General features: G+C 42.8%; 1 protein-coding gene across 1 annotated transcript in view; it reads right to left on the bottom strand.

Annotated features, from left to right (window-relative positions):
- The window catches only part of GAD2 (glutamate decarboxylase 2), a 58,816-nt gene that overhangs the window by 9,888 nt on the left and 32,423 nt on the right, over window positions 1-16,505 (bottom strand). Inside the window, exons 9-13 of the mRNA XM_075922541.2 lie at window positions 12,407-12,461; window positions 10,336-10,452; window positions 8,161-8,225; window positions 2,183-2,261; window positions 226-375 (exon numbers count right to left, since the gene is read on the bottom strand). Of these exons, the coding sequence (XP_075778656.1) occupies window positions 226-375; window positions 2,183-2,261; window positions 8,161-8,225; window positions 10,336-10,452; window positions 12,407-12,461 (466 nt within the window). The remainder of the gene's footprint in view (window positions 1-225; window positions 376-2,182; window positions 2,262-8,160; window positions 8,226-10,335; window positions 10,453-12,406; window positions 12,462-16,505) is intronic.

Here is a 16,505-nt window from a genome sequence, read left to right as displayed (position 1 = left end):
CAGAGGCAGATGCAACAATTGGTATACAATGACATGGAATCTGAATTTAAAAGTCGCATCTATTGCTGTGTAGCTCAATCAGCTCAAGGGAAAGAAAGCAGAAACATATTTTTGTCGTTGTTATTTTTCTTCCATCTCCATTTAGACATTTTCTAAAACCATGATTAAATAAAGCACAACTGTTCACTATTTTAATGCAAACAAATACATCACATACTTGCTTACCTTTGCTCTCCACATCAGCCATAGCTTGAAGACATCAACGTGACGCCCACATTGCAACGCCTTGTCTCCAGTGTCATAGGACAAATCATAGTGTTTATCTTGTTGAAAGAGGTAGGAAGCATGCATTTGATTGCAGCTCTGCATTAATCCCTTAAAGAAACAGAGACATGATTAAGGAAAATTGGCATTTGCATGATTTTATCGCTTTGCGTCTTTTGTTTATCTTGCGACCTTTCCAAATGACTTTGCAAAGCATTCCTCTGGATGAAACAGGCTGACCCAGCAGCCCTGTGGATGTTCTAAATAATTCCATGACACTCTTTGCTGAATTGGTTTTGTTTCTAAACTCTCATTCCCCATTTTTGTTCTTTCAGGGTGCAGTTTATTCCGATGCTGAAGGCACATGCAATACTCCACTCATGCTAGAAACCAGGTGCTTAGAGGGTTCTTAAATAGTAAGAAAGACTTGGGGCAGAGTGAGATGAACAAAATTCCAGGCTGCAATTTTTGGAGGCAGTTTTACTGCATCTACAAAACTTGGCTGGAGAATAGGCTCTAACTTTGTGAATGCTCTGGGGCTGGATCACTCACGGGGGAAAAATAAGTGGGTGTAGAGCACTCACCAGCACCAAGCTTCTCCTCTCTTTCCTCTCATGTGCCAGTGTCCCCACTTACCAGCTCTTCTGCTGCCTTCCCAGCACTTCCAGTGTACTGTGAAAAGTAGCTTTGTGACAGTCAAGCTCTCGGAGGGAGGAATGGGGAGAAGCAGGGAAGGGGCATGCTGGGTGAGGAGGCAGAGCAGGTGTGAGAAGACGCAGGTTGGGGCAGAAGTTTGGGGCAACAGGTGGAGTGGAAGCTAGGCCTATGTGTTGAGCACACACAGATGAGAAGATGGTGCCTATGACCAGGGGCCACTTTCTCTGAGTTAAGGTGAGGGTAGCTGATTCACAAAAAGCACAGAGCTAATAATTTTCTCTGTTTTCCTTTTTATTTGCATGTAGCACGTATTGAAAGAGCCAAATCCTGGCACTGTTGAAGGCTTCATGTATGTTTTGGAAACATGAAAGAAAAACAATTGTTTGAATTTGCTTTGTGAGACACGTTTCTCACGCTAGGTCAGGGATGGCTTTGGCTTCAGTGAGGCCAGGGCTTGTCTCACAGAACTGAACCAGAGAGCAAATAAAACCTACCTCCTCTCCTTCTGTTTAAGTGCATTTTGTGTACCAGCTGCTGTGCAGCTGTTAGCAAAGCAGTAACCAGCTTTTCAATAGCTGGTCTAATAAGTGGTGGTTATATAGTAGCTGTCCCAATAACTGGCTGCTATATGATGATTACAAGCTCGAAGGATAATTCTTCCAGTTGTAGCTGTCCCGATGCTAAATAAAATGTGTAGCTGTTATTAAATGTGAACTCCCACTTCCTTTTTTCATTCATTGCTGCACAGAGTGGGTTTATAGATATACCAGTTTATATATCAACATTGGGTTGTAATGTCTAGCCATTTGCTTGACCACAGACATCTGAAAGAGCAATAACTCGTGGACACTGTGCCAGGTATTTCTAGTACAACTGTTATTTGTAAGTGGGTTGTACTACACTTACATCCACACACAACATTGGATGTGAGGGGTTCTGCCTTCACTCACATTCACACACAACATTGGATGTGAGGGGTTGCATGGCTTAATCAAAGTACACAGCTGAGTTCAATGTATTTCAAATACAAAGTCACCCAAACTCTATAAAGCTGTAGTCATTAATTTCTCCTGGACAGCTGTTTTAAATCCTTTCTGCGTTTGTCAACTGAACACGTGCCTAGAGGCTTGTTTCTCACTTTCATCTGTAATCTTCATCATATTAACATACATTAGCCATGACACTGTTATAGAAAAGGCATCCAGAACATTCCAGGGAAAAATGCCAGAAAGGAGTAGAGTACAAAGAGAGGAAGACATACCTCTTCCCTAACGAGCAGGGCAGAACACTGCAATGGGACACCCATCATCTTGTGGGGGTTCCAAGTCACAGAATTGGCCCTACAACAACAAACAACATTAAACGGAGATGTTATGCCACATCCCTGAAATCATTGAAGCATTCAGTAATAGAGAAAGTTAATAAGGCTCTTATGGGCCTCAAAGATGCAAAGCTGAAAATAAGCATAAACGGCTTTCAGATGAGTGATGATTAATATTCACACAGGATCCCAGAGGCAGTGCTAGCCCGTTGGGGGCTCTAAGCTAGAATATTGTGGGGCCCTCTCTACATACAAAATAAAAAGTGAATGGGGGCATTCTTTAGCTGCTCAAGCCCTAATCAATAGCTTATTTTGCATATGCTTAGCACTGGCTCTGCAGGGCCCAGATATAGGATCTTTACTGACACTGTGGGGCACTGATGTACATTTACTCAGGCAGATTACTCACCAAAGCAAGGGTTGTTGTAGAGTTAGGCCGAAAAGGTTCTGGACTATGGCTCTGAAGAGTTAATACAGGGTTAAGGTGCTATACATCAGACTTTGTGAGCACCAGTATTCTTGTTACTCATCTACACCAGGGGTGGGGAACCTTTTTTGGGTTGGAAGCTGCTGACCCACAGAAAAGTCAGCCGCAAACCCCCCCCCCCCAAAAAAAAAACCCCAAACAAACAAGGGAGAAGCAAACTCCCTTTCTCCCCCGACTGGGCAGAAAGACACTTCCTGCATTCCTATCACACACCAGAGTCTAGGGGTATGTCTACACTACCCCGCTAGTTCGAACTAGCGGGGTAATGTATGCATACCAAACTTGCTAATGAAGCCCGGGATTTGAATTTCCCGGGCTTCATTAGCATAAAGCCGGCTCCGCCATTTTTAAAAGCCGGCTAGTGCGAACCCCGTGCCGCGCGGCTACACGCGGCACGGGCTAGATAGTTCGAACTATGTAGTTATTCCGAACTATCTGTACGCCTCGTGGAACTAGCCGGCTTTTAAAAATGGCGGAGCCGGCTTTATGCTAATGAAGCCCGGGAAATTCAAATCCCGGGCTTCATTAGCAAGTTTGGTATGCATACATTACCCCGCTAGTTCGAACTAGCGGGGTAGTGTAGACATACCCTAGCAGATTTTGTGTGCTCCAGCCCCATAGTCGGGCAGTAAGGGAGGCGGGAGTGCCAGCACAGGCTCCCCAATGCTGGGAGAGGGCCATGAGCCTCGGGGGACAGATTCAGGCAAACCATGAGCTACATCCAGCCCCCGGGCCTGAGGTACCCCACCCCTGACGCACACTTTACAGGCAAAGAGTGAATGTGTTAAAAACACTTCCATGCTTTAGGACCAGCCTGCAAGAGTGTGTAGGCAGCTAAGATGCAGATAGGTGACTAGTGGGACCTCTAATGAGAATCAGTGGGAATTAGGCACCAAATCTGTTTGGGCCTTTTCAAAAGTGGCAAAACAGGTTTGGTGCCTACTTCCCACTGATTCCCATTAACTCCCACTGCTCTGAGCATCAGCTTTCTGAGGAGACACATTAAAAAATTCCATTAGGGGCTTAACTTCATCTTTGCACACCTTTGAAAATCTGTCCCCAGATCACTTTTATAATGAGATCTAGATGCTTCAGTAAATTTTTTCCATATGGTCAGATCCTCAGCTGGTATAAGTTCTCAATGCTCCATTGACTTCAAGTGAGCTATGACAATTTGCACAATCTGAGGTCTGGGCCCAAATGATCATGGGTAATGCTTTTTGAGATAATGCCATATTCTTCTTTCATGCTCTTAGCCACTTATCTTGGTTACCAAGATGCTAGAAGAAAATCAGAGAGCATGCTGAAATACTTGTTGGCATGCATTCACACAAGCAGGATAAAAACACCAGGTCCGATGCCTGGGGGATTAATATTACACGCTCCTCAAGATGCTGTAACATAAAAGAGATTTATTGGCATAGAAAAAGCAATGCTGCTAGTTAATCACATCACTGCAAATGGCTTGGAAAGGGAGATAGGAGCAGTAACAGGGATTCAAAAATGTTTTGGGGAGCTTATTTCCCTATATTTAGGTTTTTTAAAAATAAATCATTTAAATACAAGAGGTTCTTTTTGAAGGCTAACACGTCTTCAGAGAGTTAAAAAAGCCCTTTTCTGAAGCATAGCAAATAGTGGCCTAGCATTGCTTGCAGAAGAGTTTAATTTAAACCAACACAAGACACTGTATCCTAAAGATCTCATCTGGTTATAATGTGAGAACATTTGGAAAAGTATTTTTAGACCACGGCAAGGATGAAGAAGAATATATAGAGATGCAAAGTTTCAAATATGATTAAATAAAAACCCAATCCAATATTTGTTTAGCATATGAAAGGGTTAATTTGTGCCTCTCATCTTCAGAACTGGGCAAGTTTGAAAATTGGGTCCACAGAAGGCAAGAAACACAGCTCCAGAGCTGGATACAAGCTTAGTAAAATCTAGAATGAATGCCTAATCTGGGTTCCAAGACTGTTCTCTGAATACGATTGCCTGATTCATAATGAACATACATAAAATTCATTATGTTAATATTTATTAAGTGTAGGACTGCCAAATGCACTAGAAGAGCTTAGAGCTATATTCATTCCTAGCTGTATAAAAACGAGTTGTCCTGTAGCACCTTAGAGACTAACAGCTATATATAGCATCATGAGCTTGCATGGGCAAAACCTACTTCTTCATCATAGCACTATATATAGCTATTTGTTAGTCTTGAAAGTGCTATAGGACCACCTGCCGTGGCTGCTTTCCCACGGTGTTGTTTCTTGCAATATGGGTAGCTGGAAGGACCCACTCCTCCTGCTCCATCAGATACAAAAGAGAGTGGATCTGTCGACTCAAGAGCAGGCTGCAAAGCCCATCTGTTTGTCTCGGCCTTGGGGGAGAGGGAGCACAAGGAAAGTGGGTGAACCTTGAAGGATTGAGGTTGTAGAGGGGTGAGTGGAGAACTGGTCAGTTGTTCATTATTTTATTTTTGTTCAGTGGTTGACTTGTTATTTGTTAATTCCAGGGTTTATATTTTGGAGGACTACTGATGTCTACTGCACAGGATTATGCTCTTTCTTGCTGAGGAGGGGGCTGTTTAATTGTATAGATCTGAATAAATCAGTAAATTAGGGGGTGCAAATATCTAGAGGACCAAAATTGCTACTGCAAAAACAGATGAGTGTTTGGCAATCTGGCCTATGAGGTATTTTTCTTTCTCTGTTTGGAAATCAATTGGTAAGGTTTGTGAAGAAATGTTTTAGGATCTGGCTAGAGGAAGGTGCCCTGCATATGGCACATGACCATTGCCATTTTCTCTTGGATTGCTTCCCACTCACCTAAAATATAGATTAATATATTCTAAGGCCGGAAGAGACCATTGTGATCAATGCAATGACATGCAGTTGCAAAATGCGGTAGCTAGTGGAATACTTCTTTGCTGCCTTTCCTGCTATTTAAATGGGACTGTGCAGAGCCTGAAGCAAAGTCTGTAGGGAATACTCTTTCACAGGCAGCATCTGGCTACCTGGCCCAGCTCTTTGAGTGTTTGGCAGCTTTTAATCAACTCAGAGTCACTCATCTGTTTAGGATACTGGAGTTAATGATCTACACTTCCATTCAAGCCTATTAATCTCCTTTGCTGTTAGAGCTGAACTTTTATCTGTTTCACAGAGAACCCGAAACAAATTCCTTAAGGTGCCCCTAGACAATGGAGATGGCTCAGTCTTTTTATAGCAAAAGGGTTGTTTACCAGCAGCAACGCCCAAATATCAATTTTCTGCCTAAAGAATTGCCTAGACCTTCAGGTCAGCCATTTTTCTAAAATGTATTGCAGTTGTGCACAAAGTATTTTAGTGAATTACATTCACAAGGATATTGAAGTCAACTATCGATATGTGCTTCAATAAAATAATGGCTGACAGTCACATGCAAAGATGAAAGTTACATAGACAAAAATGAGACCAATTGTTTTCTTTTGGAAATTTGCTAATGGACCACCTTGAAGATTTTGTTTGATCAAGAATTGGCTTTATTTGGTATCTAGTGATTATTAGAAACTGAAGGCTGAAATGAATGTTCCCACTCACTTTGCAACATCTAAATGTGGACAACTTAGTAGGACATCTAAATCTCACACGTGGGTGCTCAGACTGGAATTTAGATGCATAAATTCCCATTTAATGTAACTAAGCGCCAATATTAGCATCCACACATAAGCTCTGAAAGCTACCCAGATTTGCAAAATTGGCACACAGAGTATACAAGTCCTGTGGAAATCTGAGTAGTTACTCTGTCTTCCCTTCCACCTCCCAGCCCAATCATTTACCATGGGAAGAAGGAAAAGGAAATGGCAGGATTCCCATGTAATTCACGGCTTCATACCAGGAGATGACCCTTACCAGAACACTAGATCTAAATCCCTGGAATGCTGGGGAAGTTCTAACTGAGTTGGAGGGCTGAATTAATGACTTAGGCATCTCTGTACCAGAGATTGAACCAGAACTTCTAATGCAAACTTCTCTGAATTTGGGAGAAATTCAGATTTAGCTCCTATCCTGGACCCAAATTTTGTGATTTAGATTTCTCTTTAATACAATATCCTGAAAAGCAGCAGGAGCAGGGATTTCGACATCCTGGCTGTTTTGCAGTATATCCTGCTTAAGCACAGTGTGCATATATTTAGTGGTAAGAGTTTTCATTAACAAAAATGTGTCTAGCTTTTAAAAGTCCTTTTTAAGTTCTAAAGGCTTTTAAGTGATCTGCTGGAAAAGACTTTTACTAGCTGCTTTCCAAATTCAAGATAAAAACAGTTTTGAAAAAGAGTAATAAGTTCATGCATCTGAGAAAAGGGGCTTGATCCTCATAGGGAGACCTGAATACAGGGTCTGCAGAAAAAGAATGGAAGGAAAAAATAATGAAACCACTAAGAGCATCATGAAAATTAAGTGAAACCAAAGGCTTGTAGACAGGAAAAAAGGAAGTTGGGAGTAGAATTGAAATTTAACTGGCATGGACCTGTGGTTTTGTTATAAATTGGTAAGAAGTAGGATGGGAATAATACCCTAATCTTAACCAACAGAAACTTTAAAAAAGTTTCTAGACATGTACTTGTTCAGGACTTCATTCAAGCTTATTCTTTATTGCTACTGAACTGGTTCATCATTTCTGTGTGTATTATAGATGCTTTCATCCTGGGTGGAAGTCAAAGCCTTGTACACACAAACCTCAGCATTTTCATGATCCAGTTTAAGGATTTAATTATATGAAGCACATTCAAACAGTGTGGAAATCTGAGCTGTTGCACATATGAGCTGAGTTTTGCAACTACAGAAAAAGAAACTCTGAATTGGATGTGTAAATTAAATATTCCTAGCAAGTGTATGCATGACATCTCTTCTGATAAAATTCTAGCTAGAATCCATAGTAGCGTTACAATCCAGTGCATTAGGGTATTGCATAAAAACTTATTGTACTGTCTTGGCATTGTGATGTGCTGATATTTCATAGGTACTTGAGGATTTATAAATGAGCTCCCCAATAAAACTGGAATGATTTCAGTCTGGTAACCCTGCTGCAAGGTCTCCAAGGTTCAGTTCTTTTGAAAATGCAGTTGTGTTTTTTTGGACAGGTTCATAAATGAATCACACGAAGACCATTAGGGAGCTCAGAATATGGTTTGAAAGGGATGAATCACAAATAGGAACTATACATTATATGAACCAGAAAACAAAGTCACATCACATATTTTTAGTCACACAGCTTATCGAATAAAGGAACTTAGCAATGTTATTTCAGTTGAGAAAGGATAGCTTGAAAGATTGCTTCATGCTATATCTTGGACATTAAATTATAATAATGAATAGGACTGGTTGATTTTTATTTATAAGCATTTCTGTGGCAATCATAAGTGTATTGGCACACTTAATTTGTTAATAAATCATACCTTTCAACTCCATTTAATTTCCATTTATGTTTCCTAGACATCAGCAGCCCGCCACCCCACGCTGCCTGAAAAACAAGATACAAAAGCTTAAAAAGCAGCTAGTTTTGTATTTTTCTAGTGCTTGCATCCAGATGTGTGAGCAATTTTATATCTGCTCCTTTTCTTGCTGAACTCACATAGCTCTAAACATCTCAGATGGAGCTATAGTTTAGGGCCTGGATAATACTTTGTACTAATGGTTTACAGCTCTCTCTCGTGGTTTGTTCCATGAGGCTGTCACTGGGGTTGCACAGGATACTGGCCTGTGTGTCAGCCAGCATCACTAGCCAACATAATTCCTCCTTCACCATGGCCATATATGACATCAGAATGCTAAGCCAGCCCCAATTTGTACTGGTGGGGAGACAAGAAGTGACTAGATACACACAGAAAGGCAGGCCAGATGATTGGGGTGTGGGGCAGAGAGGACAATTTGCCCAGGGGCTTGGACAATTATAAAGGTTCACAGGCCTCCAGCTGCTGCCACTGGCAGTGCAGCGGAGCTAAGGTAGGCTTTCTGCTCACCCTAGCTCTGCACTGCTCCTGGATGTGTCTAGGAGGTCTTTTCAGCACAAGGGGGAGGGAAGTCTCCACACACTGCCCCTGCCCCAAGTGTCATTGTTCAGGAACTGAAACGAGCGGGACCTCCCAGATCCCACCCCCCCTCATACTCCAACCTCAGCCTACTGAAGGTGAGGGAAGGGGCGGGGGGAGAGAATGCAAGTGATGTAGGAGGGGGGATGGTGTGAGTAGGAGTGGGGTCTTGGAGAAAGGGTGGGACAAGGACATGGCTTCAGTGAAGGGGTGAGGTAAGTGCATGGTCTGAGGGAAGGGGTGGAACAAGGGTCTTTGGGGTTGTGTGATTAGACAGGTGGCAACCCTACTGGGCAGGCATGGTTGTGCCAGAAGAGTGTGCCCAGCACCGCAGGCAGCAGCTTGGTGGGCACCAGCCAGCAGAGATGCAGCACCATCCAAAAGTCAGGCGAGCCACATCCACATGGGTGCAGCTTTCGCATGCATGGGGACCCACTGACTCTTCTGCCCTGGGCCCCAGAATTGCTCTCAGCAAGCCTGCAGAAGGGCTTTCCCCTTTCTGTTACAATGACATTGATACCGTGGGATGGCACCCCCCCTGCAGAGATGGGTTTTTCATCAGAATTCCAACCAACTAACTCTCCTCAAACCTCCTCCCCTTCCCGCCCCACTGTCTCCCACCCTGTTTTTTCCTGAAGAGTTCTGGGATAGGAGAGATCATCTTTCAACATGTTTGCAGGAAAATGAAACACAGTGAGAACCCCAATAAAGTCAGTTAATGTTCGAAGATCAAATTGGCAAGATAGTCTAGCAGATGTGATTGGGATCTTGCAGCCTTTTCCTCACTTGTTTATTTTTAGGAGTGGCTGGAAAACAACAATTCTATTTCATGAAAAATTTCAAGATTTTTATTAATTCCAATGCAAAACAAAAATAAGACCATTAGACCTTTTTGGTGAAGAACCCGCAACAGGCCTCCGCGTACCCCAGAACAACTGAACAGATGCCATAGGGACTTGGAGCCATGTCTCTCACAGCCTGCATGAGCATACTAACCAGTGGGCTCACTTGTTGGCAGGTTTCCCCATCTTTTACCATGCCCCCCACATTCCCAAAATTTAATTTTGGATTGGAGAAACTCTCTGGGTAATATTGTCACTGAAACCACTATGTTTCTATGCAACATTTCAGCCACCACGCTATGGGAATTATTTATTTATTTTACACTTGCCACAGAAGATGGGCCTGTGTGGGGTATGGCATTTTCTCACAATGATGATGCCTAGAGATGTAAAGGTGGAGGCCATGATTTTCAAACTACGATTCCTATAATGAGTCACTTAAATGCATGTTTAAACAGCTGAAAGTGGCCTGATTTTCAAAAGTGCAGAGCACCAACAGCTCTAAGCGCCCTCACTTCAACGTCTATGTGCCCAGCCTCTTTTTTCAGATCAAAGGAGTGGAAAATTAGGTCCTAGCTCATTAGCTCTCATTAGAGGAACCAAGTATGTGATCATCTGTGGAAAATGACAGTGGACACGGATGGGTGAATTCACATTGGCACACTTTGTAATCCAGTCTCTAGAGCAATACAGTACTTACATCTACGTGCATCCAGATTTTGTATTTCTTGCAGATGTCTGCAATAGCGATGAGTGGATCAAATGCACCATACACTGTAGTTCCTGCTGTGGCACTGACTAGGAAAGGAACAAATCCCTACATAAAGGAGAGAAATATTCCTCAGAGAGAGAATATTATTTGTCAAACATGGAACCTACCTGAATTTGCAGAAGCTCTATTTTCTTCTAAGTAGTCAGGCCATTGTGTAAGTAAAACTTCAATTGTAGCGCCACTGTGCTAACCCAGAATGAGTACATGAGTGTCTCCCAGCTGACAATCCTGCTTTGTATTGTCAGGCAAAGAAAGTTGCCATTTGGAAATCAGGGGCTCATTCATGTTATTTTTGCACTTTTTTTGGCTTTCTCGTTTTAGATGTTTGCGATATTACAGTTTCTGCCTTTAGGTGGCAGCAAACTTCCAAGGCCAACACTGCCATTTATGTAAATAAAGATGTATAAGTTGTATAAGCCGCTGAATGAACATTTCCACACCTGACTGTTTGAAGTAAAAAATGGATACTCTGTTATGACATGTAGGACTAACAAACCAAATTGTCTTTATGCATCATTGGACAATAAATCTTTTTGGCAAATTTGAAGTAGCCTATATTATGCTGTACCTTAACGTTGAATCCAGCACATGCTAGTGTCTGTACATCATATAGGAAGGCACATTCCCTACCCCAAAAATCTATGTTGTAATGTCCTGATCCTGCAAAGGTTTATGTTTACTTTCCACTTTTAGTACATGAGCAGTTCTGAAGCCATTGGAACTACTGTACTCAAAGTGTGTAAAGTTAAGTAAGTCCTAAGACTGCAATATTGTGGTCTAATATAAACATATGAAAATTATACAAAAATACAGTTTTCTTAATATGTAATGAGCAGCTGATAAAAAGGCCTGAAAAGGCCCAACTTCCTCCCCTTCCCCTCCCCCCTTTGTAAGTTTTTGGTTTAATGTTCTGGGTTTTTTTATAGTTTCCCTTATCCTATGATTTATTTTAAGCAAAACAAGTTTTTCCAAAGACCAGTTTTTCTTGTGAACTTTGATCTCTGTATTTTAAAATATTACTGTACAGCAACTCTTGCCATAGCCACAATATTAAAATAAGCTGTATTTTATTTTTAAGCTTTAAAAGGACACACACAAAAAACTGCATCTTGAAGAATACATTTAATTCTTTGAATGAACTCATCTTGATTTTGTAAAACCAAAGAGTAGTCCTGTGACACCTTAGAGACTAACAAAAATATATTCAGTATCATGAGCTTTCATGGGCAAAACTCACTTCTCCAGATGAGCAGTCCACTCTCTAATCACCTTAGAGATTAACATACACCCACACCCACATATATATATTTGTTAATTTCTAAGGGTGTGTCTACACCATAGCACTATTAATGTTGAGCTGGAGGATTTCTTATTCCAACTCCTGTAACCCTCATTTTACAAGGAGTAAGGGAAGTGGAAGGAAGAGTGTTCTTCCTTCAACTTCCTGCTATATAGACAGCGCCAAAAGCTGAATTAAGCTATTTCGACTTCAGCTACGTAATTGAAGTAGCTGAAGTTGCGTAGCTTAATTAGAGTTTTGCTCTGCTGTGTAGATGTGCCCTAAGGTGCCACAGAACAACTTGTTGTTTTTAAATTGCAGACTAACATAGCTACTCCTCTTGAGTTTGTGACTTTAATAAGAATATTTTCAGCTTTTTAAAAAATCTTCAATTCCAAAATGTCTTTTCATTTACAGCCAACCTTCAGCTAGTGTTTGTATCACAGACTGAAGAGATTATACTGTAAAGCATAGAAGGAAGGCAAATGCCTTAAGACGGCTATGAAACATCTTTAAACATATATTTTATTCAGCACCTCTAACTGTTCTCATTATGCTATTGTGTTTCATGTAAATAAACCTGCAACAGAACATAAGACAGACTAGCTCAACTCTCCTCTTAAAAAACATCAATCAAATTGAACAAAATGGCACTGGTTTCCTATGCGTGGTGGTGGGAAAACCTACACCATTTCTGAAGGCACCTGCTAATATACTTACCTTTTGTTTGGCTTCAATAATTCTTCTTTCAAGGTCTGATGGGATCATTTTCCCTCTGCAGAAAGGATAAGGTCATATTCAAGTTTCAGTTTTGAAATCAGCCCCTTTCAATCACTTTTCCACTTAAATAACCCCAGACGGGAATGTAATTAACCCTTGTGCACCACTGAAGCTCTCAAAGAAGGCATTTAAATGGAACCTACTCCTTGACCTGGCCTTCAGCACTATGCTGAATTTCATCCTAAGTTAGTTGTTAGCCAGTTATCACCAGTGGGGGAAAGTCACATCCACAGAGAGCCTAGTATTTGGTGAAGCCCCACTTAGTGCTGTATTAAAAGTCGTGAAGGATACGTCCATCAAGGGCTATTACCTAAGATGGGCAGAGACTGTGTCCCCAGCCTCTGTTTGGCAGAAGCTGGGAATGGGTGATCTGGGCTGGATCACCTGTTCTGTTTTTTCCCTGTGGGGCATTTGGCATTGGCCACTGTCAGAAGACAGGATTCCAGAATCGATGGACATTTGATCTGATCCAGCATGGCTAATCTTAGGGCAAATCTTTTGGTTCCTGTGTGGTTCTGTAGCCAGTGAAAAGCTCCCTGTATGTCTGCAGAGGAGCCCCAACTCTGTGGCTGCCACTGATGGAGTCTGCTACTCCACCTCCCACTGGCTTTCAGGCTCTTGTTCAGGGAGCTCTGCACTTTCACAGAGAATCCTCAACAGGGCCACCCAAAGGATTCAGGGGGCTTGGGGCAAAGCAATTTCAGGGGCCCCTTCCTGGCACTCCCTGTTTCAGACCTCGGACTTCAGACATTCTCCTGGGGCCCCCTGTGGGGCCCAGGGCAAATTGCCCCACTTGCCCACCCCTCTGGGCGGCCCTGATCCTCAAGTCAATTGCCTGGCCCCAAACAATGAGACCAGCTGATTTTTCCAAAATTCAGCAATTGGGGAGGGGGAAGAAGTTTTCTGCCTGCTAAGAGCAGTTGATTCCCTTCTCATTACTTCTCTACACCCTCAGGAGAACACTGACTTTTATTTGCAATGCAGGTTAAAATCACCCTCAGTTTAATTCCAGTGAGTTCAGTGGACTGATGCAAGGGACAAATTTGCCTCAGAGCAACAACTCCATGGCTTGATCTGGTTACCTTCCCACTAGCTTTGAGAAGGGCATGAAAAAGAAGCATCTGGTCTAGTTTAGAAGAAAATACATCTTCAAATATATTGGGGTATGTCTACACTACAGCACTAATTCGAACTAACTTAGTTCGAATTAGTTAATTCGAACTAAGCTAATTCGAACTCGTGCATCTAGACTTAAAAATTAGTTCGAATTAGCGTTTTGCTAATTTGAACTAGCATGTCCACACTCAGTGGACCCTGAACCGAGGTTAAGGATGGCCGGAAGCAGTGCCGGCAGGGCATCAGATTAGGACTTAGAGTGTGGAGCTGCTGCCTCAGGCTAGCCGAGGGCTGTGCTTAAAGGGACCCGACCCCCACCCCGGACAGACAGTTCTCAGGGGTTCCCCACTTGCAAATCAGTCCTGGCTTGGAGTGCCCTGAGTGCCCACACTCGGCACATCACAGCACTCGGCCATCAGCCCGGCTGCACTTGCCGCAGGCTGCCATCCGGAGTGGGGGTCAATCAAGGGGCTTCAGGAGAGCTTTCACCCCGAGAAGCCCACAGAGCCACCCCAGTCCTCCCCATCGGGGGCTTGTACCCCATTCCTCCCTCACCTCCTTCCACTCACCCCTCCCTAGCCCCCCTTCCTGATGTACAAAATAAAGGACACGTGTGTTCAAAAATAGAAACTCTCTTTATTGAACAAAACTCGGGGAAACTGGGAAAAGGAGGTGGGAGAGGGGAAGAGAGAGGGTGGGAGAGGGGAGGGCAACTAAAATGATCAGGGGTTTGGAACAGGTCCCGTATGAAGAGAGGCTAAAGAGACTGGGACTTCTCAGCTTAGAAAAGAGGAGACTGAGGGGGGATATGATAGAGGTCTATAAAAGCATGAGTGGTGTGGAGAGGGTGCATAAAGAAAAGTTCTTCATTAGTTCCCATAATAGAAGGACTAGAGGACACCAAATGAAATGAATGGGTAGCAGGCTTCAAACTAATAACAGAAAGTTCTTCACAAAGCAAATAATCAACCTGTGGAACTCTTTGCTGCAGGAGGCTGTGAAGGCTAGAACTATAACAGAGTTTAAAGAGAAGTTAGATAAAGTTATGGAGGTTGGGTCCATGGAGTGCTATTAGCCAGGGGGTAGAAATGGTGTCACTGGCCTCTGTTTGTGGAAGCCTGGAGATGGATGGCACGAGACAAATGGCTTGGTCATTGTTTCGGTCCATCCCCTCCAGGGTCCCTAGTATTGGCCACTGTCAGCAGACAGGCTACTAGGCTAGATGGACCTTTGGTCTGACCCAGTACGGCCATTGTAAGCTCAGGACTCAGGGTCGGGGGTCTCAGTGGACCACCTTGATTTTCATGCAAACCTGCTCCCGGGTGGCCAGGCTGGCAGCTATCCTGCCCTAGACGGCCACTTTCCTGTGCCTAGTGCAGAGGTCATGGATGAGGTCCACGATCTCCGCACTAGACCAGGCGGACGCCCGCCTCTTGTGGACCCGGGCAGGCTCCCGGGAGCCGCCAGCCTGGTCCCGGGAAGAGGCGGAGGGCTGGGTGGCAGCGGGTGGCTGGCTCGAGCCGTGCCAGGTGCAGGGTCTGCTGGCTGGGTGCTGGCAGGCTTGCACCTGGCACGGGCACCGTAGCCAGCCCGTGCCCCTTTAAGAGCTCCGGGGCTGGGAGGGGGGCAGACGAGTTTCCCTGGTGGTGCCCAGAGTGGCCACCAGGGAAAGCTGGGGAGGGCTAGCCTCCCACTAGTTTGAATTAAGTGGCTACACAGCCCTTAATTCGAACTAGCTAATTCGAACTAGGCGTTAGTCCTCGTAAAATGAGGTTTACCTACTTCGAATTAAGCGCTCCGCTAGTTCGAATTAAGTTCGAACTAGCGGAGCGCTAGTGTAGCACCTATCAAAGTTAATTCGAACTAACTCCTGTTAGTTCGAATTAACTTTGTAGTGTAGACATACCCTCGTATATAGTTTTGCAGTAGATTTAGCACGAGCCATTCACCTGAGATTCAGGCTCAGTGATTTTAGCTCCTCAGGACAATTCAGATGGTCTTGTAAATTCATTGGACACATCATGAAAACACTATTAATGTTTACATATTGAGATCTGGGGTTTTGGTTGATTTAGCTGAAAGTCGAACAATCCATGGAGAGAAAGAAGCTATATAGGAGAGGGTGGGTGAGAGTCTGTGGCCTGCATTGTGCAGGTCAGACTAGATGATCATAATGGTCCCTTCTGACCTTAAAGTTTATGAGTCTATGAGTCTATCATCAGCATTATGCTAGTCCTTTAAGAAATTGGTAAGTTCTTCATTAATTTTGCTTAATCACTGGGCACATACAAAATACTTTTTCAGTCTTTACTTGAGGTAGTAAAATTTTTCATTGAAAAGAAATAGATTTGTTAAAAATAAATAATTTTGACTGAAAAATATAATGAAATATTTCCATTTTTGTCTAAAAAATTAACTCTTGGTTTCTTACAAAAAACCCAGAATATATTACCAAAAATCATTTTAGAAACCCCCAAATGTGCTGGGTTTTGGTTTCATTTTCATAAAAAAATTCAAGGGAATAAAAATGAAAAATTCTTAATTTTCAGCAAAAAAAAATTGGTATTTTTGATCACTTGTAGTGCTTAATTATGCAGCACACCCAAGAATTTTACTCATAAAGAAGCTTTTGGTAGACATGAACTTGGGCAGCTTTGCTTTGGCAAAAATCATATTTTGCTTTCAAATTATAAAAGCTGAACTCAACTCAGGGTTTGGAATGCCAGACTGCTACAGAATATTCTGCTCATTTCAGAACATCCTGCTTTTTGGTTATGGTTCTAGACAAAAATAATGTTTCCCTTTTCCTCTTACAACTGCTTTTAGAACTATAAGGGGAATAAAATGAAAGGAAACTAAAACACAGACTTGGAATTCCTAATTTAAATGCAGTATAATAGCATGCTATTTACTAGCCTTTAGC

The sequence above is a fragment of the Pelodiscus sinensis genome, chromosome 2, assembly GCF_052426305.1.
Source record: "Pelodiscus sinensis isolate ZL-2025 chromosome 2, ASM5242630v1, whole genome shotgun sequence".
In the NCBI taxonomy this organism is placed as follows: Eukaryota; Metazoa; Chordata; order Testudines; family Trionychidae; genus Pelodiscus; species Pelodiscus sinensis.
The sequence above is the reverse complement of the archived record's forward strand: the minus strand, read 5'-3'. Positions and strand labels throughout refer to the sequence as shown.